The sequence below is a fragment of the Mytilus galloprovincialis genome, chromosome 2 (genome assembly GCF_965363235.1).
Source record: "Mytilus galloprovincialis chromosome 2, xbMytGall1.hap1.1, whole genome shotgun sequence".
Classification (NCBI taxonomy): domain Eukaryota; kingdom Metazoa; phylum Mollusca; class Bivalvia; order Mytilida; family Mytilidae; genus Mytilus; species Mytilus galloprovincialis.
Window position 1 is genome coordinate 47,349,582 of NC_134839.1, and position 16,246 is coordinate 47,365,827.

At 32.8% G+C, this 16,246-nt stretch overlaps 1 protein-coding gene across 3 annotated transcripts; it reads right to left on the reverse strand.

Annotated features, from left to right (window-relative positions):
* Window positions 1-6,277: 6,277 nt before the first annotated feature.
* Window positions 6,278-15,512, reverse strand: LOC143063714 (retinoic acid receptor alpha-like). Of its 3 annotated transcripts, none has more exons than XM_076236039.1 (7): window positions 15,403-15,512; window positions 11,071-11,283; window positions 10,322-10,475; window positions 8,606-8,838; window positions 7,949-8,171; window positions 6,957-7,181; window positions 6,278-6,601 (listed from the first exon to the last, which is right to left on the reverse strand). In XM_076236039.1, exons 2-7 carry the CDS (start codon window positions 11,275-11,277, stop codon window positions 6,351-6,353), a joined length of 1,293 nt encoding a protein of 430 aa, XP_076092154.1. In that variant the 5' UTR covers window positions 11,278-11,283; window positions 15,403-15,512; the 3' UTR covers window positions 6,278-6,350. The 3 variants fall into 3 exon arrangements, with proteins under 3 accessions (XP_076092154.1, XP_076092152.1, XP_076092153.1); XM_076236037.1 differs by having other exon boundaries at window positions 15,383-15,509; XM_076236038.1 differs by having other exon boundaries at window positions 15,369-15,504.
* Window positions 15,513-16,246: the final 734 nt, after the last annotated feature.

A 16,246-nucleotide genomic window follows, 5' to 3' on the forward strand; every position in this document is an offset into this window, starting at 1 on the left:
TTTATCAATTAGATTATTTTGAGACTGATCCATGTACATTTGTTCTGTAAAGTATGTCTCAAAGAATTTTAAAAACTTTGTATTTTTTCATTGAAAAGACTCCCCAAAATGCTAGTGGATCTTATATACCATATACACTTAGTGCTATAATTACCTCTGGTTGATAAAATAAGTGACAATCAAGCTTGAAATAAATGAATAACATTAACCTGAGCAAACTGCAATAAAATGTGTGCGTGTGTATCTTCCATTAAATTGCTTTGTTAACAGTATTGTATGTTTTTTAAAGAACGTTTACGAACCCCCATTATTCGATAGAAAATACGCTATATATACAATCTTTGATAATTCCATCAATATTATACAAACAGGTCCTGTTCCACACGTGACACCGTCTTGTTGCTCGTGCAAGTATACACCATGTGACAAGTCTAATTCGGTAGGTCACATTCAAGAAAAAGATGAAGGCATTTGGTAACGAAAGTTGGAACCTATCGTAGGCATCTGTGAAACACATATTTCATAATCAACTCATGAAGGTGTCCGTGAAATGTTTGAAGGGATACTATAAACTTATTCACTTTGATCTCTTTGTTCAATAGCTTCCTTGTAACCACAATCTATTTATCATCGAAATCATGATAGGAAATGCAAGCTCTGGAATCTCCTATAAACTGGAGATATATACTCAATGTGCATGCCCTGGAATGTTACTACTTAGAAATGGAAAGTTTGTTATTAGGAAGCTGAATGTCTCTCTTTTGTTGTAAAGTTTTGTTTTCACTCGACCTTGGTTGTCAATTTCTAGATGTAAGTCAGAATATGAGACATATTTTACTGTATGACTGAACTTGAACTTGAATCAATGGGATAGATGCATATATAGTCACCAAAAATTGATTTATTCCTCATTCTAAACTAAATAGTGAGCAGCTATATAGAGCGAAGAATGAAGTTATAGTATAATGCTAGCTTCTTCCCGTTCTTGCTAAAAAGCTCCTGTATGAAATCAGCCTCAATTAAAGGAACAAATCGACAAGAATAGGAGCATACTTGGTTCCCATGTGGGACTGCCGATTTTTGTTGATAAAAACACGTAAAAGAAACATTACGAATTTTGTTAGTAATCTAGAAACCAAGAATCTTGATAAAGTCAATTCAGAGAACCTTTGTTTTATAATACGAGTGAATGTTTACAAATAACGACTTGTTCGTCAATTAGACAAGATACTTGCATATACGTTAACCATTCCATTTTTTTGGAAACAAAAGCAGAACCATTTCTTGTAATTTGTCTTCGAGTTTGAAATGAGGAATACTTGTGTACAGAAAATAAAAACATAAAATGTTTTAAACTATTGAAAGACGAGAGAGTCTTGAAGATGGTATGTACTCAAACAGATCTTTGGAATTTTAAATACTTAAATAGCCACATTTGATTTACACTACACCAAGGATTTGTATAGTGACATATACAAATCCTTGACTACACCTAGAATAGGTAGTTTCACAATAATAGTGATACCCGGCTTTGATTGCTGATAAAACTGATGTTGATAATTATGAAAGTAGTTTTACGCCGCACATTTGAAGACCAGGCATTATAACGTTGTGTGTAAGGACAATTATGTTATTAGTTAGACCCAGTTCTTCATATATTTGTTTGAAATTACAAAGGAACATAGAACAGATCTATCATGATTATCCAGGATTTCCTCTTTGGTAAGTTTCTTGGGGTATATATTGAGTTTTCATGTGAATTGGCAAAACTCTATCAATTTACCGAGTAGTTTGTGTAATGTTTGGGGGCTTTACCTGCAGGAACAACAGCATATTTGTCACGGAAGTAGGATGTGTTCCTTTCACCATTCGATATAACGTGTATTCATAGATCCATTCAGGTTTTTTTTTTAATTCTGATTTGCATCAACGACCTCGCATTTTTTATCCATTCGAACAAAGTACCTACGTGTGCTTTCTCGCTTTTTAACTATTGACTGGCATAATTATCGACTGAATCTACCAGTAATAACTTGGCCAGCCGGATTGGTATATAAATAGTTAACAAGCATAGGTGCGTAAGTCAATATTGAGACCCTGCAACACGTGGTTGTAATTCAAAATAATCGTTGCAATTGGTTTGTATATAGAAACTATATAGTTACTGACTGATTTATAAAGTAAGGATATTGGCCATGTTGATAGCACCGAGAGCTTTGTTGACAAAAGGAAAATTTTAAACTTTTAAAACATTTAACTTCAAAGGGGTATGGTTTTTTGTCTGAGTTAGACATTTCTTATTTAGTTTTACTTCGTTATCAATCAAATCTTCTTTTTTTTTAATTAATACTATAAGGTACAGAGGAAATCTGGATTCAGAATATATTTTGTTTTGTCATCTGCTTGAACAGATTTTTTTTTCTTTCATCAAATTGGGGATCATAATTTTTTTTTTTTAAGAAAAAACCATAACCCCCGCCCCCAGATGTTCTTTTATGTCATTTTGTAAGAACTATGTCAATTGGACTATATTTTTACTTGATAACGTTTTTGTTCGCTTTGGAGATTCCGTATATCGTCAAGTTATCGGAATTCCAATCGGGGACTTACTGTGCACCACTAATTGCGGACCTGTTTCTGTATTGTTATGAGTACAATTTATAACTAAAATCAGCAAAGACCCATCAAAACAACATTTGATGCAAGCATTTAAGAATACTTATAGATATTTTGATGACATATAGTCTTTCAATAATGAAGACTTCAGTATGTATACTAAGAATTTTATCCTGTTGATCTAACTTTAAATAAAGCTAATACTAATAATGAACACTGGCCTTTCCTCGATTTTGATATCTTTATCATTAACGGGAATCTCAATACAAAAATTTATGACAAGGAGATGATTTTTCATTTCCTATCGTTAATTAGATATAGGAAGATGTGGTATGAGTGCCAATGAGACAACTCTCCATTCAAGTAACAATTTGTACATGTTATAAAAGTAAACTTATTGGTCAAGTTACGGCCTTCAACACGGAGCCTTGGCTCACACCGAATAACAAGCTATAAAGGGCCCCAAAAATTTCTATTGTAAAACCATTCAAACGGGAAAACCAACGGTCTAATCTATATAAAAACGAGAAACACTTATGAACCACATAGACAGACGACAACTACTGAACATCAGTTTCATGACTTAGGACAGGTGCAAACAATCCATTTTTATTTGGTGACTTCCCTTTGTCAGCATCTTATGGTGTTTATATATCTCAACTTGTAAGATTCGCTCGTGTATGTAACAAAGTATTAGATTTTAGCGAGAGAAATTTGTGTATTACTGAAAAAATTATTACACCAGGGTTTTCGATATCACAAACTAGTCAAAACATTTACTAAATTTTATCATCGGCACACGGATATCATTCGTAAATGTAATTCAACATGCAGACATCTTATACGTTGAGGTATTTCACATCTGATTTTTATGGTAATATTCTTTACAAAGCACATAAATGTCGACATTCACCTCAAAAGCTAACAAAACCTTTAAACAGACTTATTGAGAAGAGATAACGTAACGATACTGTTGTCAGGTCATTAAAAATTGCATATTTTGGCTTGGTTGATTCACGTATAGGGTAATTGCATCGGAAATAAACACATTTATTCTAAAACCAGTTGTTGGCATGATACGGGTCATGTTCTTCTCATATATTTTACGATGGTATAATACTAAACCCCTAATGGGAGGGATTGCATTTAATATTTATATGATGAAGACAATCTACTCTAATTAAAAACCGATCTCTCATCGCTCCCACGCGACATATCAGAAAACGGGAATGGTGAGAGATCGGTTTTTAACAAGATTGAAGACAATCTTTCAATCACTTTAATTGAGGCCTGGAGCTGGCATGTCAGTTAACTGCTAGTTGTCCTTTGTTAATTTATGTATTATTGTCATTTTGTTTAGTGTCTGTTGTTACCTATTCTGACATCGGACTTAGACTTCTTTTGAACTAATTTTGCTACATGCGTATTGTTGTGTGTTTGGTTTTTTTTTTACATTGACCAGAGGTATAGGATAGGGAGAGAATAGCGATCTAAAAAAAAAACAAGTTTGACCCCGCCGTATTTTTGCGCCTGTCCCAAGTCAGGAGCATCTGACCATTGTTATTCTTGTATGATTTTATACGGCCGTCTAAATTTTGAACTTAATATAGTTGTTTCTTATGGTGGTCAAACGATTTGTATACTTTTGGTGAAAATAAGATTAAAACTTTTTGAGTTACGGGACTTTGTAACTAAAACAGAAGGGTGTTTTTTTTTTCACATGTCGCGCCTTATCTCAAAAACGATTGATGATCATTGCTTAAAACTTTAAACACTTTTAAGTTATATTAATCTAAAGATTTGTATCCTTTTTGGTTTTGATTCAAAATTTTATATTATATTGAGTTTTTTGTAAAAAAAAAAAGGAGTGGTTTTCACATGTCGCGCCGTATCTAAAAAACAATTGATCATTATTGCTTAAAACTTTACCCACTTCTTAGTTATATCAATCTAAAAATCTGTATACTTTTTGGTGATGATTTAAATTTTTAATTTAGAGTTATTGAGTTTTTTGTAAAAAAAAAGGGGGGGTTCATATGTCGCCGTATGTCAGAAACTTTATGATTATTACATAAAAATTCACACGCAAAACGACGGGCGTATACATTCTTAATAGTTATTTATACTTTGACTGATAAATGTTTTTAAACGATTATATGTGTCTCAAATGATGTAACTTTAGCTGTTTACTTATTTAACTACTGGGACATCCGTAATTATATGATTCTTTTATGTTGACAGTGCACATTTTTATAGTACTTTTCAAAAGTAAATATTAAACTTCATTCTTCACAAATAACCTATAAATTAAATTTAGAAAATCACTATATTGCTGGTGCCGGCAAAAAAGCCATTTCTATAGAAATATGCTTTTTAGCCGGTTTGAAAAGGAATACTTTAATCAGAGCCGGCAAAATAGCCACTGCCTTTTAGTTTTTTGTGTATATTTCGGAGTTTACTATGACGTCCATTATCGCTGAACTATAAGTATACATTTTTGTTTAGGGGCCAGCTGAAGCACGCCTCCGGTGCGGGAGTTTCTGGCTACATTGAAAAAACATTGGTGGCCTTCGGCTGTTGTCTGCTCTCTGGTCGGGTTGTTGTCTCTTTGACACATTCCCCATTTTCTTATCTGAAACTTTGAAAGGGATAATGATAACATAAACGGTACCATTTTTTCTGCTTCGTGTGAATGTGACGAGTACCCAACAGCTTGATCAGGCTGGTTAAATCGTGGTAAAATAAGACATTTGCATAGTATTTATAAAATGTCTGTTCGCAAATACGCATTGTAAGCCCTTCTTTCGTTTCATCGACATGTACCAATCTGTACTCTTATTACGCACACAATACGCAAGACCTTGGAGCAGTTAGAAAATTAGCATACCTATGTTTGATCATTGAAATGTCGCGCAAACAACACATAGCCTCTCCATGTCTGTGAAATTGTCTTAGCTTTCAGTTAACTGCGAGTACTCTCATATCTGTACCCAGTGTCTTTTTGTTGTTGGGATGTACAAGTAACCGTCCACATCCATCTGATGAGTTACGCCTTTTTCAAATGATTTTTATACATTTGTAGTTCGTTCTTATTTTGTACTGGTATACCACTGCCCAAATTTAGGGGAGGGTTGTGATCCCGCGAACATGTTTAACCTGCCACATTCTGTATGTATGTGCCCGTCCCTAGTCATGAGTCTGTAATTCAGTGGTTGTCGTTTGTTTATGTGTTACATGTTTGTTTTTCGTTCATTTTTTGTACATAAATTAGGCCGTTAGTTTTCTCGTTTGAATTGTTTTACATTGTCATTTCGGGGCCTTATAACTGACTATGCGGTATGGGCTTTGCTCATTGTTGACGGCTGTACGGTGACCTGTAGTTGTTAATTTTCTGTTTCATTTTGGTCTCTTGTGGAGAGTTGTGTCATTGAAAATCATACCACGTCTTCTTTTTTTTTTTATATATCTCTGGTGATCAGCCTGTGAAACTGCCGATTCTCTTGTTGCCTTGTTTCTCAATGGCAATCATATCACATCTTCGTATCCTTAAACTTACCGATAACATGGTATTATTCTTTTTGCTATTTTATAACTCCTTATACTAGTATTATACACAGCAATGTATTTATTCTGTATGTCAGGCAAGATAAAGTCGACAAGATACAAAACAGGATTTAATATATATAAAGTAACAATATGGTAAAAAATGTATGAATTTATTAGACAATTCACCACTAGGCATTTGGATCTACACTTGCTATAACTTCTTTTAAAACAGGAAAACTATTCATAAATGGACTAGTTTGTTTAAAGTTGTTTAGTAGTTTTCCTACCACTTGTTCTAATCTTAAACTGCGTAGAGATGTTAGCTGGCCAATAAGGGTCCACAATCTACTTTTAGAATGCCGTGTCATAAATTGTAAATATTGAACGAGAGTCCACTGTATTTCCTCGACCTTGGTTGGATTCTGCAACTCACATCGATCTGAAATTTGAATATCATTTGCTATAATTACGTCCAAACATTGTTCAAGTTTTTTATTAACTTAAAACTTAATTCAAATAGTTCACATTTTTTTCAAAAGTGTTTTATTTGTCGGTCCAAATTCGACTTATGACTTTGAGACACCTTTCTTTTGCATAACCATATTCATAATTTTGTATAGTAAACTCTGACATGCCATCTCATTTTACATAAAATTATTTTGAAAACCGGTATGGTCTTTAGGTATACATGCTTATTGTTGATGCTTCTATTGGTAACAATGGCTATGATCGATAATCAACAAATTATTACAAAATATTGGTTCTTTCTTAAATATTTAATAAATCTCTATTACCTGTAGATAATACTATAATTCCTCTTAAAATTGTCATTTCTTCAAAAGTCAATCTCAGGTTCTGCATTTTTCTAGCATACTCCATCATGCTGTCAATAAATTCTGGTTCACACAAGTCATGCATTTGAAGTTTGTCAGCAGGCATATTAATAAGACCCAGCATTACTTTCATATCAGGATTAAACATACAGGTATCTCCAATATATCCGAATTCACAAAAAGTTGCTGCAAAAAAAAAAAACAGAATCAGTCAAAAGGAAGAAAATTGATCGCGTGGGAATAACAGTAGAACAACAGCATTCGTATGATCATTTTCAAATATATTAGTATGTATACATGGAAAGAAGGCTTTGTGTGAGAACTGTATTAAATGATTTGTAATCGAAACAATATTTTGCATGTATCTGAAGCTAACAATAGAAAAATGTACAAAGAAAGAAATGACAAAACGTCTACTCAAAAGCATATCATTCTCTTTTAGATATCGAAGACAGTATCTTTGACAAATACACAAACATTCATAAGTCCGAGATATCTATTTGATTTTTTTTAACAGCCGATTGCATTGAGCGTGTATGCAAATGTAATATATTTGGTTAGCTTGCTTCCTAGCTGAACCGTATAGTCATTATTAGATTAGGTAAACTATCCCCCTCTAAGAGAAGACTAGTCCGACAGATAACCAATCTATATGTTTGTTGGACTAGACTACTTTTAAAGGAGGGTAGTATACCTTTCCTTATAATGATTTCACGGTTCAGCTAGCATGCAAGCTAGCCAAATATATTACCTTTACCTACAAACTCAAACCAATTGGATGTAAACTTGCTATAATTGGTTTAAAGTCGTTATTTAAGGGAGATAATTCATTTATCAGCAATCGTTTTATAATTTTGATATGTATATATATATATATGGCAAGAATGTAGATCTTGACTTTCTGTGCAAAAAAATTGGAACTCAGCATTCCTGCAACAAATTCATAAACATACCTTTTAGGAGTTCTGATTGATCAGAGAGGCATAAATCTTTAAATCCTGGAATGCATTTTACAAATTCCACCTGGAAACGTATTAACGAATCAAGACCTGATGTAATAATTTCACTAATGATGTTTTTTTCGTCTTCATTCATTGCATCAACCTTTTCACAAGGCAGACATTTTGGTAACTGACAAGGTAGCTTTGTGTCAACACGAAATACACACTGATTGTCCTGAAGAAATAACACAATTTTAATCGGATTCAAATACAAACTTTGCAGATCGGGAAATAGTCATAATTAATAAGCACATGGAGAGAGAGAGAAAAGATAGCAAAGAGAAGCGAAAGATGCCAAAGGGATATTCATAATCAGAAGTGAAAAACAAGCTAACAATGCCATGTTAAAAAAGACCAATAAACAAACAACAGTACATGCACAAAACACCACAAACAAAAACTAAAAACTGAGCAACATGAACCCCTAACCAAAACCGGGGGTTATCTTATGATCTCCGGAGAGTTAAGTAGACCCTGTTCACATATGGCACCCGTCGTGTGCTGATGTTTATATTACTTGAGGTTTTGAAATGCCGAGTTTTTAAAGCTCTTATGGTTGAAGTGTTCTATTTTCTATTATTAAGAGATAGAACAATTTCAAACACTTACGTAAATTTCTTTATGTGTTGCATGGAATACTTCAGGATTTGGAAATCGTTCTCTAAGGCCAGGAATATACTTTTCTTGGACCTCCGTTAATTTGTTTAACAAACAATTTAGTTGGCCTTCGTCAACTCGTATACAATCTACTGCTTCTGTTTTTACATCTGCCAGCGGTATCCCTTTGATCTCTTTGGTATATTGGGCTCTACGGGCATGAGTATATCGTCCTTGTTTTATTGCTTAATAAAAAAATATATCCAACATAGAAAAAGTAAATTAAAAAATGACTATGACGTCTTTACACTAAATTCATTGGATGTTGGATGTGTACGGATTGATAGTTTAGTCTTAGTTGCATGATTTTTTTATTAGTTGTTAGTGGCTTTGAACTAGCTGTCAGATAACTGCGAGTACTCTCAGATCTGTTCATTGTGTCTTTTTGTGTCGGGATGTATAAGTACCGGGCCAATTCCACTTGTATTTTTGTCCATCTGATAAGTTAAGCCTTTTTCAACTGATTTTTATCGTTCGTTCTTATGTTGAACTGTTATGCCACTGTCCTAGGTTAGGGGAGGGTTGGGGTCCCGCTAACATGTTTAACCCCACCACATTATTTATGTATGTGTCTGTCCCAAGTCAGGAGCCTGCAATTCAGTGGTTGTTGTTTGTTTATGTGTTACATATTTGTTTTTCGTTCATTTTTTTTACATAAATAAGGCCGTTAGTTTTCTCATTTGAATTGTTTTACATTGTCTTATCGGGGCCTTTTATAGCTCACTATGCGGTATGGGCTTTGCTCATTGTTGAAGGCCGTACTGTGACCTATAGTTGTTAATGTCTGTGTCATTTTGGTCTTTTGTGGATAGTTGTCTCATTGACAATCATACCACATCTTCTTTTCTATATCACAATTATTATTAAAGTTTTGAAATGCTTTTCAATTTCATTGAAAACATAGAATTATTTAAGGGACATCAAAAATTCAATGTAAGATAAAAAGTTAATTCATATAGTTTTTTTCACTGACACTATGGGTCCGGTTTTCCTCAACAATATATGTTTGTTCTGTATATTGACTTGGACATCACTTTAAAAAAATATTAGGAAAAAGTTATGAGCATTTTAAGTATGCCTCAAAAAATGGATTCTTGAGTTTTTCATTCGCCCACTATTGGCATGGATAAATAGTGGGTTTATGGTTTTGAATGCATGTTTTTGTTTCTTTTCTCAAATGGAATATACAAAATTACATTGTTTCATATAAAAATTGCTTTAAACTAAATACAAAATTCTATATATAAACTTTCAAATTTTTATTTTAATTTATATTTCAGTTTGCATTAACACACTTCAAAGAATGTTTTATATTTTGTTTATAATTGTAACTCAAATCTATATGTTGCATTCCGAAAATCGATGTAAGATAAACACAACTATTTGTATTAAGTTTTTCATCCTACATTAAGCTTTTGGTGTCGTCCCTAACACTACTAAATTACAACATTTTTAAACATATTTTGTGTCATAAGAGAATTTTAGATACAGAAATAAGATGTGGTATGACACAAACAGAAGATTTACGAAATTAACAATCTAAAGTTCTAAAATGAAACATATCTCACACTTTGTCAAATGTATCCAAAAAATCTTTGATCTTGTCCAAAATTATAGTATTTGAGCTACATGTGCGTACTGTGAGGTTATATTAAAATATACTGTTACCTTGTTTTGACATGCCAACGTCTACACATCTTTGGTATCTACAGTATGAACACATGTTTCTCTCCTTTTCTATTGGACAATTCTGGTCCTGATCACATTTATACGGCAGAGTTAGCCCTCTAGTCAGTTTCTGTAATGTCCTTCTATAAAATCCCTGTAGAGAAAGTCGTATGAGTAACAAATGTAATATCAATCAGAAGATGTGATGCCAATGAAACAACTCTCAATCTAATCTGACAAAAAAACTTAAATATTGTTTTCAAGCATGCAGCCACTGAACCATGAAAATGAGGTCAAAGACAATGAACATATGGCAAGCGAACAATTCGTTTCATAAGGCATCTGCATGCAAGGTATTAGTAAATTAGGCATCCAGGACTTCTGCCTTCTCAAATGTGAAGCTTTACATTGTATACAAATACTGTATGCGCAAATTGCTGTCGCCGCCGCCTCGAAATACTCTTTTTGTTTGCATTCTGCCATCGTAATCGCATGCAAGACCATAATGTTTAATATTATTGTACCTTTGCATATATATATGGTTTTGATTCAGAAATTATGCTAAGTTGATGATAAACTACAACTTCTTATTTCGATAACAGTAGTTGCATGTAGTTAATCAATTTTATTTATTGTAATATTAATGTTGTAATAACTACAATCATTTATTGTAAACGTCTATGTGTAAATAGATATTGTCCATCTTTTGTATGTTGCTGTTCTATTTTACATTTAAGATTTCTAAGTACCTTACAAGCTTCACATGTATTGACGCCATAGTGAAACCCGGAAGCTTTCCTCGTACAAATTCTACATGGGGGTAAAAGTGTTGGCAAAGATGTTGACTCAGGCTCTCCTTCAATTTCATCGCATGGTTCTATTTCATAATTTTCACTATTCTGATCGTAAAATGTTGTGGAATCAGGTTCAAATCCGGAATAATCTAGATAATCCATCGTAATCTACAATTGATATGTGTGAATGCGTGCCAATAGGTTCAATATAAATTTCTATTAATATATACCTGGACTTTTGACATATAGTATCGCCTATTCTAGACGATCCGGTACGTAGAAAATTTGCTGGTTGGTCCTTTTTATAGACTTTTATATATATATAATGAGGGTACTTTTTATATGGCCTTCCAAATATCGTTTCGATCCCTAACATCACTGAAGAGACATTTATTGTCGAAATCCGGATCTGGTGTACTAAAAAAATATTGACACCGTATGTTTGTAGCATAACATCGTGGCCACAAGTTCATTTTTTTCTGTTTAGTATTAAATTTATATTATGATCCATTTTGTTACATCTTGTGATCAATTTGGCAATCGCCAATGGCAGTCAGCAGGGTTAAAGAACATCAGTTGTTCGACCTGCTAGTCAAATGCGTTTTGTTTAAATATACTTTTTCACATTTTTGGTCTTTTGGAAAATGTTGTTTGTGCTGTTTTTAGACCCTTCTACAACGAAATTTGTTTTGCATGCACACGTATAAAAATTGCGGTTTTTATCCAACGCAATCATATTTCAATTTAGACTCGTTTATATTTTTTTCGTTTGGGCTTGTATCATAGTTTCCCTCCTGTATATATGATGCGTTCATCCTATATTGACTCTTAAAAGTCAGGAGTCTATTTAAAAATGAGGGTACTTTTTATATGGCCTTCCAAATACCGTTTCGATCCCTAACATCACTGAAAAGACATTTATTGTCGAAATCCGGATCTGGTGTACTAAAAAAATATTGACACCGTATGTTTGTGGCATAACAGCGTGGCCACAAGTTATTTTTTTTTTCTGTTTAGTATTAAATTTATATCAAGATCCATCTTGTTATATCTTGTGATCAATTTTATTTGGCAATCGCCAATGGCAGTCAGCAGGGTTAAAGAACATCAGTTGTTCGACCTGTTAGTCAAATGCGTTTTGTTTAAATAGACTTTTTCACTTTTTTGGTCTTTTGGAAAATGTTGTTTGCATGTGCTGTTTTTAGACCCTTCTACAACGAAATTTGTTTTATATGCACACGTATAAAAATTGCGGTTTTTATCCAACGCAATCATAGGTTTGAACGTAATTTTCAATTTAGACTCGTATATATAAATCAAAAGAACATCGTTAATCAATAAGTAATTAATGAACAAATAGAAAATAAAGATAATACTATAGAAAAATAGGTAATAATGATTCGTTCATCGCAGATGTCTTTTCATTAATAACACACCTGCTCCCTCATCCTATTAGCGGCTATCTATACGTCATATGGAACAATTATGGCACAGGTATTGCAGTGCAGTTCTTTTTATAATAGAAATCGTGAGCGCAAATCCTTATGTATATGCCGAATAGACAGCCGGTAATATTGATTGGTTGATTGTTGGTTGCTAAAAGTCCAGTGGCTATTATTTCATGAATGTTCAAGACGAAAACAAATTAGCAATAAAGACAATAAGTATTAAAAAAGATGTGATAGGATGGCTAAGGAGACAAATCCCAACAAGAGCCATACGATACAGAAATTAACAACTAACGGTCACCGTACGGCCTTCAACAATGAGCAAAGCCATACCGCAAAGACAGCTATGGGTCCTTAAAAAGGGTCAGTTCAATTTGGACTGCCATTGGAAAACGAGGGTAAAGTATATGACAGATGTTCAGCATTGCTACAAGCCACCAACGGACCATCAAAGAGTTTTTACAATGTGTTTTATAATACAGAGAGCTTTGGGTCAGTATGTCACGGTATAAAATGGGTCGACCAGAAGAAAGTACAGAAATGTGGGCTGCCACTGGAAATTAGAACATTCAGCACCCTACGGACCCCTTAAAAATATTGAAACTTGAAACTTTGATTTAAAGTCACATTTTTCAACCCGTGCTGGCAAACGAACGCTCCTCTTTAGCAAACTCCACAAGTTTTAGAGTTCGGGATGTTACCATATTTCTAAATACCAGTCATTTATTGTAGTTGCTATAAAATTAGTTTACTGCAGAAAAATGTATCAAATTTAGAGCTATTGTAGATTAGGAACACTCTGAAAAGTGATGTAGGAAAATAACACATCTATTTTTTTTTTAATATATTTATGATTTAAAATTTCTTGCAATGTGTAGCAATGATTCACTATATGAAAATCAGTGTGAAACCTTTTTGTATGTTTTCGGAAATTTTGAAAGTATCACAATGTGCATTTGCAAATATATTATGAATGCAGTAAGACAGAAAATGACAACAGGTCAATATGACACTACCTGGCACCATGCAATAAAGGAACAACATCACTTATTATTCGTGAGGATGGCATATAGAAATCTTTCCCTTTAATTACAAAAAAAGTGTTACATTCAGTCTATTGTATAGGCTAACCCTGGCTAATTCATTTTCTTCAAGCATTCAATTATTGCTGTTAATATTTCATTAATCTCTAACTTAATTAATAGTCTTTAAATTTCTAAATTTTCTTATAACGTATATAAGTATTCTGACGAAACATGTTTGGATTAATAGTGAAACTAAATAAAGAATTAAGTCGACCGATTGATAATGTAAACTATTGAGCCGACGAAATATAATATCCATCAAAATTACAATGTAAATATTGATATACGAAAGAGCGAATTCGATCACATTGATGTTACGAATATTTTAAACGAAAAAAAAAATTATCAGATCAAAATTCTTCAACACTATGCAGATATATATGTGATCACAATTCGCTTATAATATATAAAATAGGAGATGTGGTATAATTGCTAATGAGACAACTCTCAACAAGAGACCAAAATGACACAGAAATTATCAAATATAGGTCACCGCGAACGGCCTTCAAAAATGAGCAAAGGCTTGTAAGAATATCAGGGATACAGGAATCGTATATTCATCAGATTGATAAAAATTAAGTTTTAGAGATGCACAATGGTATTAAAAGGGAATTTAGCTGTCAAAATCCTATTCTCCGAGTCGATTCACATGCGATTGACCCTGTTTCTAAAATTTTATTATTCATTTTTAAAGGCGAAGAGAAAAAACACATTAAGAAAGTAAAATAAATTAGAATATTGCAGAAAATTCGCTGGAAAATATAAACATAATAAAAAAAAATGAAAAACGGGGGTCATTTCCAAAATGCCGGTGAGAAAGCACAGAAATTGGATAAAAAACATTGTAAAATAATAAAATATCCCATATCGAATCAAAAATATTTTTTTCTAAATATGATAAGTTGTTGATACATAAATTTCCGTTGAAATAATAGTTTGGCGAGTGAGGAAATTGAAGAAATGAATGAACAGTACTATACTTACAAGTCATATAAGATAAATATTAATCGTACGTTGGTCTTTTGATAGTAAAATTTTGGCGCTTTTTAATGCAAGTTAGATGACCATCACCATGCACTTTTGAATTATTTTCAAAACAGTAATTTATCATGGGGGGGGGGTTCAATGAAAAAACTATGTGAATTAAGTTTTTTTTATCCTTCATTGAACTTTTGATGTTTTGAAATTTGTGCAACCATTATGAAAAACTCGAGTCACATAAACACGTATCTTTCTATTTACAGATAACTTGGCTTGACTAAACAGTTTTAATTAAACATTTACATTTAAATATGTAACAAGTAAGTCTGTCTGACCCCGATATAGATTAAATCGTCAAGTTAACAATACAAGGGTTTAAAACTTCGTGAGATAGATTGTCTATTTATGTAATCAACGTCCTATTAAATGACGCATTGGAAAGGGGGGAGGGTCTTGAAAGTGTAAAGTTTAGCCTTTTGTTATTATATATTATGCTGGATGGCGGAGGGTAAAAATGAATACAACTACTTTTTTTATCACGTCACTATTTTCTGTATAATTTCGTATCTTCTTATAGGGAACTACTAAAACTTTTTATCGTAATACTAATTTCGCTGTGCGATGATATGCAATACATTTAATGCATTTTGAAACACGACTTTTTCACTGAAATCACATTTTTATACGTTAATTTGAGGCATTTCAATTAACTAACATGTAGAAAGTATTTCTGTCTTACCTTTACTAATTTACCTTTAGCGTTTACATACTACCAATCCAATTATTACACCGTGGTGCCAGGTAAAGCTGATATTGTTTTGTCACGTGGTCTTCAATACATACAGGTTCATTTTCTCAAATGCGGTCGTCAATACATTGATTTTGCTGTCAAAAATGATGTATTTATTTTTTTCTGGGAACAGTTTATCTATATCAATACATATGTTCCTGTTTTTTTATAGAACGTTACAATTTTTAGTTCATTTTTTTTCTTAATTTTGTCAGTTTGGATATTGATTTGCCGAATCTGACCGTAATTGAGAAATAGAGTATAATATCAAATCTCCTCCTCAGCGTATTCAGTCATTTATACATTTTACACTTTTTAAAAAAAATCATTCAGGAATAACAATCGTGATGGAAACAGTTCACTGTTTATAATGGTTTCATTTATTTTTTGGGGTGTACTTTTTGTACAGCAAAATTATATCCAATTCGGGTTACAAATATTATATTCACTTGGGTAACCGTTTGAGATATCATGACCCATTTGGGTATTAATCCACAACCTGTAACAGGTTGTAATATCAAAGTCAATCTTTGTTTACACTTACATATATGCTGTTATCTATAAGTTATATTTGTCTTGTGACGACAACCTTCACTTACTGACATATGACGTTCTACTTTTATATTCATATTTATCTGACGAATTTATATAATAAATGCGAGTGGACTTAGCGTTTTAAATTATTGCAGATTATGTTATTCTACCCGAACAACTATATATCCGCGCGACGCTCATATATAGCAAAAGTAGCTGATAGAGCGCCCAGAATGTCCGATGAGTTCAGACATATCCAACTGATGTACATGTGTGTTTTTAAGTTTTGCTGC